The following is a 23251-nucleotide window of genomic DNA, read 5'->3' on the forward strand; positions in this document are numbered from 1 at the left end:
TGTTCATGTCAATTAGGTATTTCGGCGCCATTTCCTTGTCGCTGGGTTTTACGGCTCCTAGCCGCAACAGAAAACTCCATTAGTTATCTTAGTTTTCATTCATTGCGGGATTTACGTTGCCCGCAACCCCGTCACACAAAATACCTATCTGATGACCAAATTTTCCCGCTGTAGGTGTAGATGGCCCGGAGTAGAGAGACAATTAAGATACGAGACTAAGTTAGGGTAACGACTACTGCTATATATATGTGCCACAGGACGCTCTGTTTGGACATCAGCTTCTCAGTTCCGAAACGGTAGCGACTCTCACTAACCACCATGAAGGCGTTCTTCGTAAGTATCAAGTACAAGATTATTTTAAGACAATTTAAGATGTGATTTTGGTACTCTTTTGCAGCTTTGTTCAGTATCGTGTCCTGCTAGTTCCATTACAAATTCAGTACATGATGTAAAAATACTCATGTAAAAGAGAAACGAACAGATCGTGCAAGGACACCCGAAGCCGGAAGCCGGTGGCTAGCCCCCCCCCCCCCCCCTCCGTCCCCGCAAAGCTCTCAGCAAAAGGAAAAAACATAATGTAATCAGCTGTTTTTCTTTCAAGAAAATCATTTAAAAGTCGGTATCACTTGGGTTTTTGACAGGAGCAGAACTAGAACTTTGTATGTCACCATTAGTCTTCCAAATCATTAGAATTACTCCATACTCCAACGGCTTGCTAAGTCCCCCGCCCCCCTCCCCCACAAAAAAACCATCGCAGGGGCGCTCTTGAGATTGAGTGAGGAATGTCGTCGTTCCTCGTAGTCCAAACCAAATAAATTCGAATAGCAGTAATCAGTAGAAAAGTTTTTCTGGCCCTCATTTGGGAGTTATCATCTTCGACCTGGTTTTCTTTCTTCATGTGTCATAATCCACGGACCCCTCCAAACACCACCTGTGATAATCACAAACCTGAGGTCTGAGTTACTTTCGCATCCACTATGCTCACCAAGTCTTTCCCCGAGCGATTTCCATGTGATTTGGACTACTCGAAGAAGCTTTTGGGTGGCAAAAAGCTGTGTTCGAATGAAAAGGCCCATCATGCAGTGCAGGAATGGTCGCATAGTTCTCACATGAAATCTTGTTTACCGGAATTCAGTTGCTTAGTAAGAGTTACCGACATTGCGTTGGACGATGGAGAGATGATGGCGAAATGTGAGTTTTATCCTGCACGTGCACATGAAGTAATATATTTTTAACATTTACGGAATTCATTTGCTTAAATGCAGCATATCATATGAATCATTGCAGGAAAATGCCGTTCTTTTAGAATCAGTTTTAGACTTCCACAATCGTGTATGTATGTCTATAATTTCAAAAATGGTCATGCCAAAGTAGCCGGTAGTAATTGCGTGATACATGGGTGCCAAAGGGTCAAAAGGAAAAAAAGCAAGTAAGCGACATGAAAAACTCAGAGCTTTATCGTGCATGTGACCATGAAGTAACATTTTTTTTTAACATTCACGAAATTCGTGCTCGTTACTTTAAACGTCAACGTATCATATGAATCATTGCACGAAACTGCAGTTCGTTTAGAGTCAGTTTTAGTCTTCCACATAGTGGTATGAAAAACTCTTTCAGTTATCACCATGTCACTGCCTTAGAAACTTGTTCCTAGTAATACAAACAAGAATTATCGAGGAATAGGTCGCCTCTATGTACCAGTTCGTATAGCGAAATATGTAGAGTGATAATATGGTAAACAAGGAGGGAACCACACGCACATAGAGTATTCACACATTAACGTCCCTTGCCCTGGAGCACAAAATGGTTTTCAGAAAGAACGCACAAATCGTTAAGGTATGAAACTATACAACTAAAGATACGTTGCGGATGCATATCCTGTACGCCACATTCCTTCTCTCCCGTCCAAGGAAGACGCCAAGAAAAGACGGTGGATGTTTTGTTGTTAAGAGAGACTCTTGCGTTTGTAGAGATAATGACTGAAAAACAATATATGAACACGTTTGTTGATGAAAATTAGTCTCTATGGCATCGCTTGAAAAGCTGCTAGACAAGCCAGTCACGTTTGTTACTTTCGCACTTATTTTCGTTTCTCGTTTCTCTTTGTTCCTTTTAGTCATTGTCGTACTACATTGCAGCAACGTCCTTACCGAATACGAGTTTTGTTAAGTTCCAGGTTTTACTGTTGTTAGTCATTCTCACACCTGCTTCAGTGAGCGATCTCACAGACATTTCAACTTGCTGCATTGGATGATGCTATTCTGGCGAGCGATTGTGCTAAAAATAGCAGCCCGTTGCTTGCTGTAATTCTAGCGTCTCCTGTGTTTACTGTGCTACTTGTGGCGAGAGGAAGGCAAATTGTAATAGCATTAACAAGGTCATATGGATATCTCAGATGCAGCATAAGTGAACGCTAAAATGGACAGCATCACTGACGACTATTTCAGAGTTTGACCATCGTATGCCTCTGGAATGTCAACGGGTTCGTAACCAGAGGTTACAGGAGTGGTGGGAGATCAGAACACTTTCTGGATTGTGGTATTTGAAGCTGAAGGAACAGTTGCAGTGTCACAGGAATGCATAATGTAAAGAAAACAACTTTAGATATTCTGTGTACGTGGAAAGTGTTCCTTGATCCCCGCGGTTGTTAATGGAAATTTTTTGGAATTATTTTTGTTTGGATTATGGCACTTAAAGATTAGTTATTTACATTCAGTGCCATCTATGCAAAATCGTTTAACTATCCTGCGCATTTTAAGTTCTACCTGCACTCGGAACAACCTGTGACCTTCGTATAATTTACTAAAATGTGAAAGCGACTTTAATAGTCATTCTAATAATAAAACTATACTGTCCTTTTATATATTACAACCAGCACACTGTAAAGTTTTGTTGTACGTTGAATTTAATTCTCTTTTAGAACATTGTTGGTTTGTTACGTGAATGTTTTTACTTAGATTCATCTAGAAAAAGTCTGGTTTGTCTTTGAAACCAGTAACTTCTCTGGCGTATGTCACATATTTTAAATGATTCAGTTAAAAAGTAGTACAACCATGATACACGTCACAATACTTGTAATGATAAAACTATAAATATTTTAATATCTTTTAATATATAAACAGTTTCGAAGCCAGTGGATGAAAATCAAGAATTTTATACGGTAATATTTAGACACTTGTGAACCAAGCAAAAACTATCGCTCTTGCATTCGTTAAATGTGATGGAAAAAACCCGCTGCAATTCAGTATCCACTTTCGAAAGTCCTCAAAAAGCAAAGCGCGCTTGTACTCAGATTTGACCGAAGCCAGCGCCTCATTGGTAAACACAAGTTGAATGAAGCAAAACTGAACTTACAGAGAGCAATACGAGAAACTTTTATTAAATCCTAAAGAAAAATTCTGTCTAGAAAGTACGCTGCTATGTTTGGCGATTTAGAGCCCTTGATCACACAGGTTTCTTCCAGTTTCGATACTAACCACAAAACAATCGCTACTTTCTTTTGTATTAATCTTATTATTAGGTAAAGTATGCTACCGTGCGTTGCGAATTTCAGCTTATTAGGCGACTATTACTGTTAAATTCTATTAGTTCAGTGATATGACATTCTGTGGGATGGTGCTAATATTGTTGCTCCAGGTATTCGTGCCACGTTGGTTGTCTAATGAATGAAGGATGAAGAATCATTGGCTATTGCAATAGTAAATTTTTAAAATAAAATACGTGGGGACTTTGATTTTCGTTTTGCTATTGTTGAAATCCTGAAGTTTTCCCTATAGACCTTCAGGGGTAGTTTAAAGCGAAAAAAAACTACATCACACTAGTTGTAGGCAAGACGGATGCCAGGATGAAATTGACAGACGGAATCCAAAGAAAATGTTTATTATTTTCCGAGGAGGTAGGGGGGTTGGGGGTCGGGTAAAGAGACCAAACAGCGAGATCATCGATCTCGGCGGTTTAGGGAAGGACGGGGAAGGAAATCGGCCGTGCCCTTACAAAGGAATCATCCCGGCATTTGCCTGGAGCGATTTACGGAAATCACGGAAAACCTAAATCAGGATGGCCGGACGCGGGATTGAACCGTCGTCTTCCCGAATGAGAGTCTAGTGTGCTAACCACTGCGCCACCTCGCTCGGTCCGAGGACATAGGTTAAAACAGCATAGTTCAACCGATCGTCAGTGTAGGAGACTCACGCGCTACGGTTGCTACAGAATGTGGAGGAAATTCAAATAAGAGACGAGCGTCTCAGAGGTTTCATCGATCTCTATTGGCAGATGGTAGCGGAAAAGCGTTGTGCGCTACCGAGAGATTTACTGTTAAGACTCAGAAAAAACAAGTTCCAAGAGAAATCAAGCAGTATATTATTACCTGCGACACATATCTCGCGAAATAACTGAGGCGAGAAAATCAGATAAATTCGATGCCTTACCATCAGTCACAGACAGCCATTCTTCCCGCTCATGATTCTGGAGTGGAGCAGTAAATATGAGAAGTAACAGTGATCGTCGCCTCACATGCAGGCACGAGGCGTCTGCCTCTGTCGGCTTCGCAAATTTTATATCCACCATTTCCTTCGTCTGCCTCTGTCTTTTCTTTCGAATCTTCGTTCATGACTTCCTGCGGGAGCCTTTCATGTCTCACTCTCTTCACATCTGCTTCCCAATATCTCTGAATTCAATAATCTTCTCATTAAAAGAACATACTTTCTACTCATTATGAATGTTTTAAAATCCGATTAGTTTCCTTCTTGAGCCGCCCTTCATTCCATTCAAGAATATCACTTGAGCTGCTGCTTGTATTTTGTTGTCGTCTGTCTTTTCATTTATCTGCCTCTCGATTCCATGTAACATTGTCGTCATAGTTTTACAACATTTGATTTTTTTATACTTTTATAGCTTCATGGTTAACTTCTTTATTTAGTGTTTTGGCCTTTGGCATACACCATACAACCAGTTCATATTTACAAGAAATATACAGGCGTTGATTGAAAATTGGTGTTAGAATATTTGTTTGTTTGGACGCACACCAGAAGTTGTAGAAAGAACACGCACAGTTACAAACCACTAGTTGTAGAACACTTTCATGCACTCAGTTCTCAGTGATATGGCGGTGTAGACTTCGATACTTGCGGCAACCGCGAATCTGTACATCTCTTAGAAAGGCAGGAGTCCTGTGTTGCCAATAAAGTTGTCGTAGAGTTAGGGAATGGATGACCAAGGTGCACAAGTTCTTGTAAAAGGATTGTAGTAGTTCTATATAGTCTGGGACGCCCACAGAAAAAGCTATATGCGTCATTTTCCTCTCCGCAACAGCGGAAAGGTATCTCTACGGCGTGCAGCCTATTAAGATGTTTGCGGGAACATCCGTCATTAAACCTGAGTCTGCCTGTTAGAAAGACGAGTTTCCTAAGCACTGAATTTATGAGACTTCGTGGAACAGGAGACCGTCAGATGAACTAGTACGTCCTTCTTACCTTTGTGCCTTGTTGTTTCCTCCCAATTTCGTTGCCGGGCTTCTGTCATGCGTCTGCATACTATAGGACATACAGATAATCCGTAGTTGTTAGATCAGATGGTGTGACCTGCCGAGACAGCTTCTTTGGCTAATTGGTCGTAGCTTCATTGGCAGTGATTACACTGTGTGACTTCACTCAAGCGAAATTAATGGACTTGCTTCCTTCACGCATTGATTCCAACATTTTGATGATCCTGTAGGTCTATACAATAGAGTCGTCAGTCAAACGGACGCTAAAAAGATACTGTCAGAGCAGATGAAGGGTCACTGAAGTGAGTAGGAAGTATGATGCTGTCATCCGCAAGCAGAAACGAAGAGTTTCTAGCGTCACGGTCACATTACTTGTCTCTGTTTGTTATTTGAGCAACCCAGACTTGTGCAAACATGATATGCAGTCACGCTTCCGACACAGTATCTGGTTTTGGAGCCATGTGCATACATATGTATTACTTCTTGATACTGACTTAAAAATTGCGCCAAAGTTAACTCAGATGTTCTGTTTATTGTTCCACATATTGCTTTACATTTGTGCAACTTAACATCTGCATCATTATCATGCTCATAGATCATGATGCTACCCTTGATATTTAAAAAGGGATATATGAACAATCATTTTGTTGTTAATTACTACCAGTGACTGTACTGAGTATTTGTCAAAAAAGTCATAAATTTTGCTTTATGTAATGTAATTTTAAGACTGTATTCGTGCATATTTGGTTTAGCCGATGCACTACTAGTTTGAGCTCATCTGTACTACCTCGTATCGTCACAAACAGTATTATCAATATCTGCTCCCATTTATCCTCAGTTGCCACTTCAATTATGCTTTATCATAGACACAATTTAAAAATGGCACAAAAATGACGTGTAAAAACACAACAATTTAGTGGTAAATATTTAGACAATTAAAGGAGCTGCGATGAATCACTACAGATCTGTTGTCAAAATACGTGTGGTTAAATAATTTTCTTGTATATTATAGACCACTAAGTATTCCTGGCACGATTACGTGTAATATGTTTGGTACACACAAATGAAATATCCAGTTTCAAAAGATGGAGTTATTACTTACGTATATGATAAAGCATAATGCAGATCAGCAGCAGACGAAGAACCCTCCTGTACATATGTGAAGGTGCCTTCCAGATTGTAACTGTAGGTGTACAAAGATAACCATAGGGTTGCGTCATGTTGACAGCTGTTGGTTGTCTTGGTGGGTGCGGCCGTTGCGGAGGAGGCAGTGAAGGTGGAGGAGAAGCCCGTCACAGTGGTGGCCAAAATGGAGGACAAGATGGCGCCTGTAGTGGCAAAGGTGGAGGGGGAGGGGGTGGAGCTCGGCTCCAGGACAGGCGCAGTCGACGTCGGTGAGAGGAGCGCCGTCCCAGCAGCCCCCATTTACCCGTGAGTACCAGTCCACTCATCCATCACTGCACTTCACAGAGTAACTTCCTAAGCTCTAATACAGCGAACGCAATCAGAATGGAAGCTTGTCTCTACCTTGACCCAACCGTTAGTAGATAGAGTAAGGGAGATTCCATTCCTGTAACATCTTTCATATCTTCTCACTGTTTCTTACGTGACATAACTTAAGGAATGGATGAAATATTTGCGGCACTTTATAGCCGTTTTTCTTATTTGGATATGATGAGGAAGTTGCTTTGTGACAAAGGTGCACTTCATACACCAGTACATTAAATCACTTGACAACAAAATGTAGGTTACGCTACAAAAAGATACGTGCGAGTGGTGGGTATCTGAATAGATAATTTCTCCAGGATAACCATTCCAGCTAAGCATGAATGGCTAGAGGACAAATATAAGAATGTGAGACAGATGCCAAGTTCAAGAAAATTAGACCTTTGGAGAAAAGAATACCATCTGTACGAATATCAACAGGTCAGTTGGGAAACCAGTCCTAAGCAAAAAAGGGAAAGTAGAAAGGTGGAAGGAGTCTATAGAGGGCGTGTACAAGGGTGATGTACTTGACGGCAATATCATGGAAATGAGAGGACGTAAATGAAGATGATATGAGAGATACAATACTGCGTGAGGAATTTGACAGAGCACTGAAAGAAACAAATCAAAACAAGGCTCCATGAATGTATGAGACAGATGAAATACCCTGAGGCTTCCAGAAGAATTTAATAATTTTTACTCCAAAGAAAACAGGTGCTGACAGGTGTAAAAATTACCAAACTATCAGTTCAATAACTCATGGATGCAAAATACAAACACGAATTCTTCACAGACGGATGGAAAAACTGGTAGAAACTAACCTCAGGAGATCAGTTCGGATTCTGTAAAAAAAAAAATGGTTCAAATGGCTCTGAGCACTAAGGGACTTAACTTCTGAGGTCATCAGTCTCCTAGAACTTAGAACTACTTAAACCTAACTAACCTACGGACATCACACACATCCATGCCCGAGGCAGGATTGGAACCAGCGACCGTAGCAGTCGCGCGGTCCCAGACTGAAGCGCCTAGAACCGCTCGGCCATTAAGGCTGGCTGGACTCTGTAGACATGCAAACGCATGCAAGGCAATACTGACCATATGAAATATTTTAGAAGATACGTTAAGGGAGGGCAAACCTACGTTTATGGTACTTGTAGACTCGGAGAAAACTTTTAACAACGTTGACTGGAATACTCTCTTCCAAATTTTGAAGGTGGCAGGGGTCAAATAACAGAGCGAAAAGCTATTTACAATTTGTTGAGAAACCATATGGCAGTTATGAGTCGAGGGGCATGAGAGGGAAGCAGTGATTGGGAAGGGAGTGAGACTGGGTTGTAGCCTACCCCAGATGTTATTCAATCTGTATATTGAGCAAGCAGTAAAGAAAACAAAAGAAAAATATGGAGTAGGAATTAAAATCCAGGGAGAAGAAATAAAAACCTTGAGGTTTGACGAGGACATTGTAATTCTGTCAGAGACAGCAAAGGACTTGGAAGAACAGTTGAATGGAAAGGAGGATACAAGATGAACATCAACAAAAGCAAAACAAGGAGAGTGGAATTGTCGAATGAACTCAGATGATGCTTAATGAATTACATTAGGGAATGAGACACTTAAAGTAGTAGATGAGTTTTGGTGTTTGGGCAGCAAAATAACTGATGATGATCGACGTTGAAAGGATGTAAAATGTAGACTGGTAAGAAGTTTGTTAACATCGAGTATAGATTTAAGTGTCAGAAAATCTTTTCTGAAAGTAGTTGTATGGAATGTAGCCAGCCATGTGGGGAAGTGAAACATGGGCGATAAGTAATTTAGACAGGAAGAGAACTGAAGCTTTTGCAATGTGGTGCCACAGAAGATTGCTGAAGATTAGACGGGTGGATCATGTAACTAGTGGGTAGGTACTGAACAGAATTGGGGAGAAGAATAATTTGTGGCGCAATCTGACTAGATGAAGGGATCAGTCGGTAGGGCACATTGTAAGGCTTGAAGGGATCACCAGTTTAGTATTGAGGGAAGCGTGGAGGTTAAGAATCGTAGAGGGAAACCAACAGGTGAATACACTATGCAGATTCAGAAGGATGTATGTTGCGGTAGGTACTGTAAGATGAAGAAACTTGCACAGGATAGAGTAGCATGGAGAGCTCATCAAACCAATCTTTGGACTGAAGACAAAAACAACGCAGAGAAGGGTGTGGGCTACAGCGGTCTGGACATAACATCCTGTCTGCTGGATAAATGAAACAGGGGTGAGGCAGTGGGGGAACTACTGGTTATTGGGCTCTAAAGTGGATGTGACTGGCTCACTATGCTCTGATGGTTTGCAGATTTTGAAAAAAATGCTGTGAGATGCCAGGGTGACAAAAATGGCGGATTTGTTTTTATTTAGCTTCTGGGACAACAATAACAAGAATCACGTAAGACATTTGGAGCAGGAACTGATGTATTAAACGTGAACAGGGTTCTTGTATTTGGATCATTTGCTAGAGTACACAACAGAAGCTGAACTAAAATGATGCAATACGGAAATGCTGCGAACTGTCGAAAGAAGATGGAAGGAACACATTTTTCGCCAACTCTGGATGTGTTTCAGACAAGAGATGTTTGTCATTTTCAGGACGCCGTACCCATCCTACTACTGGCCGTACTACGTGCCCCTGGCAGCGCCGTCGCAGCTGGCCCGCTCGGACTCTAAAGGAGCCGTGGCTACAGTGCCCTACTACTACCCGTATGCCTACACGTATCCCTACTACACGTATCCGTACGCACCTGTAGTGGCGGCAGCACCTGTACCTGCCCTCCGTGTGCTGCCTGCCTGGAAAAAGTAAGCGGCTGTGGTGGGCTATCAGCACCTGCAAACCTCAGTCAGATAGCCAATTCCACAGTGTAATCTATATGCGCATACAGTGTTGTGGTGCATCATAATTACATATGCATGTAAGCCACCTTCATCAAATGAATAAGAACATCCTACTGTATAAAATAATTGCACCATTATGTAACAATTCCATGTAGAGAGCTGAGATATGATCTGATGTAACAAATAAAACTTCAGTATATTTACAAAATTTTTATTGCAAAAATTTTTGTTTCAATATGCAAGATCTACTTCTGAACTTTTAAGCAGCGACATTCCTATCATCATATTTATTGTGGGAGTACCTTCTGCACTCCAGATAACTGATTTATAGACATCAGATGCTACATAGCTATCTTCCTGTTCAATACTCTCTGCACTGCACTGGAGCCGGCCGCAGAGGTCTCGCGGTTCTAGGCGCTCAGTCCGGAACCGCGCGACTGCTACGGTCGCAGGTTCGAATCCTGCCTTGGGCATGGGTGTGTGTGATGTCCTTAGGTTAGTTAGGTTTAAGTAGTTGTAAGTTCTAGGGGACTGATGACCACAGATGTTACGTCCCATAGTGCTCAGAGCCATTTGAACCACTTTATTTATTTATTTTTTTTTTTTTTTTGCCCTGCACTGGAAAGTCACTGTTTCCAGACGGCACAATACTCCATAAATTTTAAGAACTGTCAGCCTTCTGGTGATAAAACATTTTCAGATTCTGCAGGGGATGAAAAATTCGTACGTTTCAAGCGAACTGTGAATGAAAGGCGATATTACGCTGGAGCGCCAAAGCAAGTGGCATAGTCGTGCGTATTCAAATACAGAGATACACTCCTGGAAATTGAAATAAGAACGCCGTGAATTCATTGTCCCAGGAAGGGGAAACTTTATTGACACATTCCTGGGGTCAGATACATCACATGGTCACACTGACAGAACCACAGGCACATAGACACAGGCAACAGAGCATGCACAATGTCGGCACTAGTACAGTGTATATCCACCTTTCGCAGCAATGCAGGCTGCTATTCTCCCATGGAGACGATCGTAGAGATGCTGGATGTAGTCCTGTGGAACGGCTTGCCATGCCATTTCCACCTGGCGCCTCAGTTGGACCAGCGTTCGTGCTGGACGTGCAGACCGCGTAAGACGACGCTTCATCCAGTCCCAAACATGCTCAATGGGGGACAGATCCGGAGATCTTGCTGGCCAGGGTAGATGACTTACACCTTCTAGAGCACGTTGGGTGGCACGGGATACATGCGGACGTGCATTGTCCTATTGGAACAGCAAGTTCCCTTGTCGGTCTAGGAATGGTAGAACGATGGGTTCGATGACGGTTTGGATGTACCGTGCACTGTTCAGTGTCCCCTCGACGATCACCAGAGGTGTACGGCCATTGTAGGAGATCGCTCCCCACACCATGATGCCGGGTGTTGGCCCTGTGTGCCTCGGTCGTATGCAGTCCTGATTGTGGCGCTCACCTGCACGGCGCCAAACACGCAAACGACCATCATTGGCACCAAGGCAGAAGCGACTCTCATCGCTGAGGACGACACGTCTCCATTCGTCCCTCCATTCACGCCTGTCGCGACACCACTGGAGGCGGGCTGCACGATGTTGGGGCGTGAGCGGAAGACGGCCTAACGGTGTGCGGGACCGTAGCCCAGCTTCATGGAGACGGTTGCGAATGGTCCTCGCCGATACCCCAGGAGCAACAGTGTCCCTAATTTGCTGGGAAGTGGCGGTGAGGTCCCCTACGGCACTGCGTAGGATCCTACGGTCTTGGCGTGCATCCGTACGTCGCTGCGGTCCGGTCCCAGGTCGACGGGCACGTGCACCTTCCGCCGACCACTGGCGACAACATCGATGTACTGTGGAGACCTCACGCCCCACGTGTTGAGCAATTCGGCGGTACGTCTACCCGGCCTCCCGCATGCCCACTATACGCCCTCGCTCAAAGTCCGTCAACTGCACATACGGTTCACGTCCACGCTGTCGCGGCATGCTACCAGTGTTAAAGACTGCTATGGAGCTCCGTATGCCACGGCAAACTGGCTGACACTGACGGCGGCGGTGCACAAATGCTGCGCAGCTGGCGCCATTCGACGGCCAACACCGCGGTTCCTGGTGTGTCCGCTGTGCCGTGCGTGTGATCATTGCTTGTACAGCCCTCTCGCAGTGTCCGGAGCAAGTATGGTGGGTCTGACACACCGGTGTCAGTGTGTTCTTTTTTCCATTTCCAGGAGTGTATGTATACAGGCGGAATACGGCGCTGCGATCAGCAACACCTGTATAACACAACAATGACTGGCGCAGTTGTTAGATCGGTTACTGCTGTTACAATGGCAGGTTATCAAGATTTAAGTGAGTTTGTACGTGGTGTTACAGCTGGAGCACAAGCGAAGGGTCACAGCATCTCCGAGGTAGTGATGAAGTGCGGATTTTTCCGTACAACCATTTCGCTAGCGTAACTGAATATCAGGAATCCAGTAAAACATCAAATATCCGACAACACTGCGGCCGGGAAAAATCCTGCAGAAACGGGACCAACGACGACTGAAGACAATCGTTCAACGTGACAGAAGTGTAACCCTTCCGCAAATTGCTGAAGATTTCAATGCTGGGCCATCAACAAGTGTCAGCATACGAATCAATCAACGAAACATCATCGATGTGGGCTTTCGGAGACGAAGGCCCACTCGTGTACCTTTGATCACTACACGAAACAAGGCTTTACGCCTGTCCTGGGCCTGTCAACACTGACATTGGATTGCTGATGATTGGAAGCATTTTGCCTGGCCGGATGTCTCGTTTCAAATTGTATAAAGCAGATGGACGTGTACGGGTATGGAGACAACCTCATGAATACATGGACCCTACATATCAGCAGGGGACTGTTCAAGCTGGTGGAGGCTCTGTAATGGTGAGGGGCGTGTGCAGTTGAAGTGATATGGGACCTCTGACATGTCTAGATAGGACTCTGACAGGTGACACGTACGTAAGCATCCTGTCTGATCACTTGCATCCACTCATGTCAGTTGTGCATTCCGACGGACTTGGGCAGTTCCAGAAGGAAAATGCAATACCACATACGTCCAGAACTGCTACAGAGTGGCTCCAGGAGCACTGTTCTGCGTTTAAACACTTCCGCTGACCAGACATAAACATTACTGAACATACTGCAACGTGCTGTTCAGAAGAGATCTCCAACCCCTCGCACTGTTACGGATTTATGGGCAGCCCTGCAGGATTCATGGCGTCAATTCCTTCTAGCATTACTTCAGACATCAGTAGAGTCCATGCCACGTTGTGTTGCGGCACTTCCGCGTGCTCGTAGTTGCCCTACACGATATTAGCCAAGTGCACCAGTTTCTTTGGCTCTTCAGTATGTATACACTTGGTTTCTTACGCTACAGGGAAACAGGAATTTTGAATATAATTTGGAAAACGTTTTGAACCAGAATTTATGCCTCAAAAGAGTTTTATTAAGAATGATGACATTGTGATAGCTACAGAAAGGTATTTCTGCATCGTTACCATATACAGTGCTTTGACTGTTCCTTGAAGAAGTACATTTAAAAAATTTATTATCCTCAGTTTGTCAGTTATAGAGAAGTAAATTTTAACAGTCATGGTGAAATTTATTTCTTCGTGAAATTTAGTGCAACTGTGGCACCTTGCAGAAGTAGATGGACTATATGATTGCTACCCATCGGTTCATGCAACAAGACAATGGCCGATTGCTTTCAAGAAAAGGGCTCATACTTACGTCATGTTACAACGGTAAAAAGAACAGTGCCGTCTCTCTACATCACGGACTGGTTGTATTCTCGAGGTCAGTTGTATAAGGGGCAGGAACGCGTATTGCTTAAGGCAAATAAAAAAGAGAATTTACTTAACAACATGTGAATGTCAGTAGTAGCCCATTTAAATCGTATCAGGTCCGTTTAATATCCAATACTGGTGAAGAAACATCCGTGCCAGCCATCAGATCTTCATTATTACTCTAAGATTTCAGTATATTATACCGTGATCATATCATGGTCTCAAAAACCTTTGAGAAGTTAAGGAAAATATTTAGTGGTCTATAAAATGACCTTCTACAGCTGTTAAAATTAGGTCATTGACCTCAAACCGTTTGCAATCTATAATTTTTTTCAGACGAGGGTATAGACAGAAGTCCGAGTGTGCCTAATTTGATGGATAGGGTCGCCGTACCAACATTTATTTTTCCTCATTGCTCTGTTCTGATAAAAAGATGACTTTTTTCTTTTACAATATAATTCTCTTCTCGCAATATTTATCCAGTTGCCCTAGTATTCGGCAGGTTATTTCAATCTTTGCAAATTAACCAACAAGAAGAATGCATTTTGTATCTTCAAAAACAATAGTCATAATCATTCAGACATTAAATCAGCTCGGCTTGTTTTTATTTTATTTTTGGTGTTTTATTTCTGATATGATAGAGTAGACCATAGTCTCATCTAAAGTAACAATTCGATGCCCAAAATCAGTTCAATTTTTAAAAAAGTCGACACTGGTCCGAACAATGCGGGTTCGCATTTTTTTGGTCACCATTCCACAAACGTGGCACCCGTCTTGTACAAAGTTCTCAAAACGCGTTATTCTATGGAAGTCAGTCTCAGAGTTGACGGTGACTCTAGGGAGCGTACTGACATGCTGAAGATATCTCTCTGCAACATCCGTCTGTTTGATGATGTCAGTTTCTCTTACATCCAGTTAGCATGGTTGCCATCAGATACGATACGAGAATACCTAACGCTATGTTTACTTCGTTAGCACCTCAGTGCTCGTGCATCACAGTACCTCACATCAGAGATCAAGTACTTATCGTCTCATCATAATCAAAATACAAGGCCTCACGTATTTAATACTGTAGCTGTTCCTACATTCACAAACTCCTTCGCTCTTTTTGCTGTCCATCTCTCGAACTAACTACCCTCCACTCCTTGCACAAGTCCTTTTTCCCCATCTCCATTGTGCTACATCGCGTTGCTATCTCTCTCCTTCTTCAATATTTCCCCTCGTGCTCCCATCTTCTCCCGTTAATGGTTCTTCATCTACTCATTTCTCAGTCAATGCTCATCACTTCCTTTTCCTCTATCTCCACTGTGTTCTTCTGTGTTCCTCTCTCTACTTCAGTCTTTTTCCTCATGCACCCACCTTCATCTTTTCATTTCTCAGTCTGTCACATTACTTTCTTTTCCCCTGTCTCCATTTTGTTTTATCGCGTTGCTCTCTCTCTCTTTCCTTCTTCAGTACTCCTATTGCAGTCTTTAGTTCCCTAATGATTAACTCACATTTCTAACGCATCACCTCTCGACCCCGCCATATCTGGCTAGCGTCTGGCAAGCCAGCTTGGGCGCCTCCCAGTGTGTCTTGTACAAGCAATAAACTTGCCACTGGTTCATAAAAATCTACATTTAATCGTTAAAAGCCTCTTAAAAATGTCCAATCCTTCACTAGACTGACCAGGCTCGCACTGCACCTGATAGGAATTGAAAAAGTGGGTTACAAAGCGTAAGCAGAAATGCTTAACTCCGTTTTCAAGTGTTCCTTTACAGAGGAAACCCGAAGAGTATTGTCAATTTAATTCTCGTACCACTGGAAAGATGAGTGAAACTGATATTATTGTCAGTGGCGTTAAGAAGCAGCTGAACTCTCTAAAACTGAACAAAGCTCCAGGTCGCGGTGGAGTACCCTGTCAGATTCTATGCTGAATTTGCGGCTGAGGTATCCCCTCTTTTAACTATAATCTACCGTGGATATATCGAACATAAAACCGTGCCCAGTGGTTGGAAGAAAGCACAAGGTCACACCCGTCTACAGCAAGGGAGCGAAAGTGATGCACAAAACTACTACCAGGTAGCCTTGACATCCGTTTGCAGTAGAATCTTAGAACACATTCTGAGCTCAGACGTAATGAGGTATCTTCAACAGAATGATCTCCTTCATACCAACCACGATGGATTCCGGAAACATCGACCATGTGAAAATCAACTTGCACTTTTCTCACATGACATACTGAAAGCCGTGTATCAAATCAGCCAGGTAAGTGCAATATATCTCGATTTTCGAAAAGCATTTGACTCAGAATAGCATCTTCGCTTGCTATAAAATATATGATCGAATGGAGTATCAAACGAAATCTATGACTGGACTGAAGACTTTTTAGTAGAGCGGACGGCGCAACTTATGTTGAATGGAGAGTCAGCGACAAATGTAATAGTAATTTCAGATGTGCCCCAGGTACGTGTGTTGGGCCCCTGCTGTTCATGTCGTATATTTACTTTGCAGATAATTAATCTCAGACTTTTAACAGATGATCCAGTTACCTCCAATGAAGTATTGCCTTTACCTATATTGATGTATTGCCTGAAAGAAGTTACACAACTATTCAGTTAGATCTTTATGAGATTTCAAAGTGGTACATAGACTGACAACTTACGAGGTTTATAATTTAAGCAGCAACGAGCCACAACTATGGGTAAACAAGTTTATTCAACTCAAACCAATACCGGTTCCGGATTTTTACAAGTCCGTCTTCAGAGGGCTTCTTACAGCTTAGCTTTTTTCGTGTCGGGGAGTCTTTTTGTTTTCGTTCCTGGTGTGATGCTGTGGTGGATGTTCCCGTGTGAAGAATTTGTCCTATGTTTGAGTTCTGTATTATAAAGTTAACACTTTTTTGCACATGCACTATGTAACGGCTGTTTCATTTACTGCAAACTGCTATAACATACACCGTTTTATGACTTATGGCAGCGCACACACTCAGCATTTGCAAAACGTGGCCAGGTTCACTCACGTGAAGAAAAAGGGGAAAAAAACGTAGTGACCTACGACTACAGCAGCATCAACGAATCACAGTTGGAATCGGTCACCTAATACAAATTTCTGGGTGTAACAGTTTGTAGATATATGAAATGGAACGATGACTTAAGCTCAGACTTAGGTAAAACAGGTAGCAGATTTCGGTTCATTGGTAGAACACTCGAGAAATGCAATCAGTATACAAAGGAGACTTTGCACAAGATACTTGCGTGACCCATCCTACAATATTGTGCAAGTGTGTGGGACCCGAACGAAATAGGTGTAGCAAGGGGTGTTAAACGGGTACAAAGGACAGCATTAATGGTTATAGTTTCTTTGACTCATGGAAGAGTGTCACAGAGATGCTGAAAGAACTGGACTGGCAGACGTTTAACGATAGGCGCAAACTATTGGGACAGTCACACAGAAAATGTTGTGCGGAAAGCGAATCAAAAACTGCCTTTTATTAGCAGAACACTTAGAAGATACAACAGGTCTGCTAAAGAGATTCTCTACATTATTCTTGACAATTCTGTTCTGTAATTTTCGTGGGTAGTATGGAACCTGTAGGAAATAGGATTGACGGAGAACATCGAAAAAGTTCAAAGAACATCTCGTTTTGTATTATTGCGAAATAAGGGAGAGAGTGTCGAAGATATGATACACGAGTTGGTGTGACAATCATTAAAACAAAGAGGTTTTTCTTTGCAACGAGATCTTTCCACGAAATTTTAATAACCAGCTTTCTACTCTGAGTGCGAAAATTTTTGGTTGTAGATGTAGACATTGAACATTACATATTGTCCACCAGAATTTACACGTTATCAATTGTTCGTAGAATAACTATGTAAACAATACACCTGTCCACTTACTCCGAATCTACTCACTTATTTTGCTGTGTTGATCGTCAAAACCTCCTGTCTGCAAGATAAATGTAAACGCTAGACAAATTTCGTTCACCTGCTATTTTTGTTCTTCTGATATTTCGAATAATCTTGTTAGAGTCGTCTTCCGTATTTTAACTTCGTAGATGCCGCAGCCATTTTGCTTTGCTCTTGTAAAGATTTCTATGAAAATCTTACATAAGTTTTCTTTATATAGTACAATGTCAGAATTTCAAAATTTGCTTTGTACACTTGGCTTCTTTTAATGGACTAAAATAATAAATTTTGAAATATTCACTGTTGTAATAAATAAACTGATCATTCAATAATTGCCATGCAAAATAACAATAATAATAGTCAATTATACAGTGGAAGGAAGCTGACCGACCATTTCCGTGCCACACTGGTGCGTGCTGCTACGATCACTTCTTGATATTTTTATGACTATGCCCAACACGTAGCAACACTTGTGCATGGTGAAATGATTGAAAATGAAAAATGTGTACACGAAGCTTCCAGTGAGGAAAAATATTTCTGTTTCAGCTAATACACAGCAAACATTAATGTATACAACTGTAGCCACAGAGTCTGAAGGGATTAATTCATATTATTCAATCGGTTATCTAATTTATAAAAGAAATTACCTGTAAATTTTGTCATAATATAACTGTGATATCCAAAGGCTATATGGAATGCGTGATATATGTGATGTTAGAGTGCTTTGCTAATGTTTGTTTGTAACTTATATAAAGAAATATGTGAAATTTATAATTTACTTAATATTTTGTCATGGATTACTTAAACTGAAATGTTTGTATATGTAGTTTTATACAATTGTGCCAGTTTTCATTTGTATGAAATGGTGCATTCTTAGGGACAACATGTAGTATATGTGATATGTAAAGGACGGAGTGCTTTTGTATTGTTCGTTAGTAACTGTAGGAAGTGTAAAAGGTTGCTACTGTTTTTGACTCGAGCGGACAGTGAAAAAGGCAACACTCGGACGGGGAATGAGATGCCCTGCCGGGAAATTGTTGGACAGTATCCTCGGATGACGACTGTTGAGTAATTAGGGCTTTGGTACAAGTTGTTGGGCTACGTTATGGACATTAAAAAGACTCCAAGAACTAATTAGTCCATTCTTCGAGAAACTTGTACGCCGTTCCATGCGTAGTGTGGCCGCCATTGCTATCCGCCATACCCGACTACAACGAACAGATTTCGAACTCCATAATTAGAATTGTAGAAGTGTGAACCGTTAATACAAGAGTACCTTTTTTACGAACTGTATAATTAGATTTGTAGGAGCGTGAATCATTAATTCAAAATTAACTTTTTTAATAATTATGTTAAAAATAAAGTTTGATTCATTCTGTTAATTTATTCTTAATCATTCACCTATATAAGGTCCTTTCCTGGCGTTTGATTATTCCGAGTAAACCTGTAATAAAAACGTTTGAAGTACTTTATGCAGTGTCTAGAAGCACTAATTTTCATCTTTGAATAAATGTCTGAAAATAATTGTTGGGGACTAACTTTTAAAGTGCAGGTAAAAGTACTGTATGATTTACGTTGTAGTAGTAGTGAAGTGAAATTTTGCTTAAGTATTGAAGTAGATGTTTTCAGACAAATTTAACGATTTTGATATTCTTACTCTCTTTTTGCGCGTTTCTTTCTAACGGCTAGGAAACTCCTACGAAAAGGAACTAATTATCCGACTTCCATGTCTGTTAGTCATACATTATTGTCAAATTGTGTAAAAGGGGTAACGTTATACGACAGTTGTGGAAAGTAGGCACATCTATGACGTGTATACTATATTCACAACTCCCTGTGTAATAGTGGCTTTTCCCGTGACAGGACTACTTTTTCCGTTGGGGTATAGTGTTGTATGTTCTCAGGGAGGTGCGGCTGCAACAGAAGAGTCGACGGCGCATCGTTAATGGACGTTAATAACAGAACACTCATCGTGTTCGGACATTGCTTTTCACTGTATATTAGTAGTGCGTCACTGAGACGTCTGTACCTACCTTTTCTTCTATTTTGTGGAATTCTTCTTGCAAGCCATACATTGGATGATTCGATCATTCGTCCTCTAACAACAATGTCGTATTGACTATACAATCGGACACAGATCCCCCCACGATTAACTGAATCTGATGCTGGTTTTAATATATTATGCATTCCCCTTGCAACACGCCCCGGAGGACAGGGGGTAGATACGCAGTACTAACGATAGCTATACTTTAGACTGTACAACACTCCCTAGACACAGCAACGGGCTTGATATTTAACCACCGTTTGCCTACACCCCGGACCTGGTTCTTCCCGTGGTGGTTGATCTGCTGCTCTCTGCACTGCCTGCTACGATGTGTCCTGTAGTAACTATTGTCTAGCAGGGAGAGGAACCACTCACACCAACAATACCAAGTTGATTTGGTAGAATTAACTGTATTCTGTTAAACACACTTGCACAGGGTGGGACTGCGCTATTGACAATTAACGTTATTCCACAATGAACGTGATCAGCATTTGTACTCAAGTACGTGTCGGTTGAGACGTATCAGGTTGCTGCCTAAATGATGGCATCCAATCCGAAAACACGGTGCATCACTGTTCAATGGGTGTTTTATCAGTCGACGATTGACACAGTTCTTCCAACAGTACTAAACACCGAACGAGGTGGCGCAGTGGTTAGCACAATGGACTCGCATTCAGGAGGACGACGGTTCAATCCCGTCTCCAGCCATCCTGATTTAGGTTTTCCGTGATTTCCCTAAATCGTTTCAGGTAAATGCCGGGATGGTTCCTTTGAAAGGGCACGGCCGATTTCCTTCCCATCCTTCCCTAACCCGAGCTTGCGCTCCGTCTCTAATGCCGTCGATGGGACGTTAAACAACACTAACCTAACCTAACCTAACCAGTACTAAACAATTCAATAGCTTATAACGGGAGCGTGAGCGTAACCGAAACGCTAAGCGGATGCTCCATAAAATTTCGTGTACGATATAAGAACGAGAAAGTACCTGCGACCGTGCTATTCAGCCAGTCAAAACGATATGTGTTTCTTTCACTTAGAACTTGCAATTAGGATCATACCAGACGACATCATTTTTCCGTAGCCGTCTCCACTCGGTTGATTGTTGTTCCCCCGACACGACACATGAAACCGAGATTAGATTAGAGATTAGATTAGATTTACTTTCATTCCAATTGATCCGTAGTGAGGAGGTCCTCCAGGATGTAGATCAGAAAAACAACAATACATGACAAATATTTAACACTAAAACAAATAAGCTAATGTACCATTCCACAGGTCCCAAGTGGAATGATCGTCACTTTTTAATGAACACTATATGAAAGAGTCATTTTACAAATACTACTGCACTGAATTTAAAATAAAAATATTTATTTATTTATTTATAAGGTAATAAACGTGTAATACAACTAATATAATACTTATTTACAACGTATACATTACTGCACTGAAATGGTGCAGAAGAAACACCATCTTTTGGATAAACGTTGATACTGTGCCGTGAACACTGAAATAAACGGAAAACTTGTGTGGCAAACATTTTCAATTACTTCACCATAACTTGTAAGATACGTGCTGGAGCCCCGGCAGAATACAACACTCCTTCCCCACTCTACGAAAGCTACGCTACGACTCCCCACTGTTTCTCTGCGCTCGCCAGAGAGAGAGAGAGAGAGAGAGAGAGAGAGAGAGAGAGAGAGAGGGGGGGGGGGGCGACTATCGATATAATTCTATGTTTCCACCTCGCTGGACTCGGCGCGAAGCACTGGCAATTTTTTTTTTCCCCGCTGAGTCGTGGGTACTGCGGACGACAGTATGAGCGGATCCACCATCCAGTGACGCCTATCGCGATAAAAAATGATTTTCTAATTTATATAAAATCTCAGAAATTTCAGTTTCAGAATCTATTTACCGTGTAGTAAAGGTTCAACATATAGAAGTACTCCGAAAAATAGTGCTATAAAAGCATTGGTAACTTCAGAAGGGCCGAGGAAAATGAAAACACGTTTGGAATAAAGAGGGGAAATCTTGTTATATTTTGCACCAAAAAAGTGACGGTGAGGTTAATGTAGGTACACGACTATAGCAGCTGATCATTTTGTCGATTGCTTTATCACGAGACCAGTCTTCAGAAGGCGGCGCCTGAGGCGGGTCGCCAGCGTGTGCCGCCGGATCGAGCAGGGGACGGCGCTAGCGGTCCAGCGCGCCGCGGCGCACCAGCTCACTCCTGGGCAGGCCGCGGCCGTACCAGTCGATCAGTGCGGCGGCGCGCGGGCCGAACGCCGCCTCGTAGGAGCGGCGGTTGCGCGCGCCCGCCGCCGGGTCGAAGAGCGCCGGCTGCGCCTTGGCCAGCAGGAACTTGGGCGCCACCACGGAGTCCACCAGCTGGCGCGCCAGCACCGGCAGCGACGGCAGCCGCTGGCACTCGCCGCCGGCAGTCCACAGCACCAGCAGCGACAGCGGCAGCCAAGCCCGCACCTGCAGCACAGAGACCCCGCCACTGGCAGTCACTCAAAACTAAAAGCTCACATCGAACTGATGGCATTTCCAAAAGCCACGTATGTAGTAGCTCACTGAAACAGGTAATTTTTCCACACAGACTGAAATGTTGTTGTTGTTGTGGTCTTCGGTCCTGAGACTGGTTTAATGCAGCTCCTGTGCAAGATTCTTCATCTCCCAGTACCTACTGCAGCCTACATCCTTCTGAATCTGCTTAGTGTATTCATCTCTTGGTCTCCCTCTACGATTTTTACCCTCCACGCTGCCCTCCAGTACTAAATTGGTGATCCCTTGATGTCTCAGAACATGTCCTACCAACCGATCCCTTCTTCTAGTCAAGTTGTGCCACAAACTCCTCTTCTCCCTGATTCTATTCAATACCTCCTCACAAAATCACACAAAATCAAATAGGGGCAATGCAGGAGTAGGTTTAATAATGAATAGGAAAATAGGAATGCGGGTGAGCTACTACAAACAGCGTAGTGAACGCATTATTGTGGCCAAGATAGATACGAAGCCCACACCTACTACAGCAGTACAAGTTTATATGCCAACTAGCTCTGCAGATGACGAAGAAATTGATGAAATGTGTGATCAAATAGAAGAAATTATTCAGATAGTGAAGGGAGACGAAAATTTAATAGTCACGGGTGACTGGAATTTGGTAGTAGGAAAAGAGAGATAAGGAAACATAGTAGGTGAATATGGACTGGGGCAAAGAAATGAAAGAGGAAGCCGCCTGGTATAATTTTGCACAGAACACAACTTAATCATAGATAACACTTGGTTCAAGAATCATAAAAGAGGGCTGTATACATGGAAGAAGCCTGGAGATACTGACAGGTTTCAGATAGATTATATAATGGTAAGACAGAGATTTAGGAACCAGGTATTAAATTGTAAGACATTTCCAGGGGCAGATGTGGACTCTGACCACAATCTATTGGTTATGATCTGTAGATTAAAACTAAAGAAACTGCAAAAAGGTGGGAATTTAAGGAGATGGGACCTGGACAAACTAAAAGAACCAGAGGTTGTACAGAGTTTCAGGGAGAGCATAAGGGAACAATTGACAGGAATGGGGGAAAGAAATACAGTAGAAGGAGAATGGGTAGCTTTGAGGGATGAAGTAGTGAAGGCAGCAGAAGATCAAGTAGGTAAAAAGACGAGGGCTGGTAGAAATC

At 42.5% G+C, this 23251-nt stretch overlaps 1 protein-coding gene across 1 annotated transcript; it reads left to right on the forward strand.

The window, feature by feature from the left end:
* Positions 1 to 246: 246 nt before the first annotated feature.
* On the forward strand, positions 247 to 10035 carry LOC126272050 (uncharacterized). The gene is made up of 3 exons (XM_049974565.1): positions 247 to 333; positions 6711 to 6913; positions 9585 to 10035. Exons 1-3 carry the CDS (start codon positions 319 to 321, stop codon positions 9793 to 9795), a joined length of 429 nt encoding a protein of 142 aa, XP_049830522.1. The 5' UTR covers positions 247 to 318; the 3' UTR covers positions 9796 to 10035.
* Positions 10036 to 23251: the final 13216 nt, after the last annotated feature.

This window comes from Schistocerca gregaria, chromosome 5, assembly GCF_023897955.1.
Source record: "Schistocerca gregaria isolate iqSchGreg1 chromosome 5, iqSchGreg1.2, whole genome shotgun sequence".
NCBI classification, from domain to species: domain Eukaryota; kingdom Metazoa; phylum Arthropoda; class Insecta; order Orthoptera; family Acrididae; genus Schistocerca; species Schistocerca gregaria.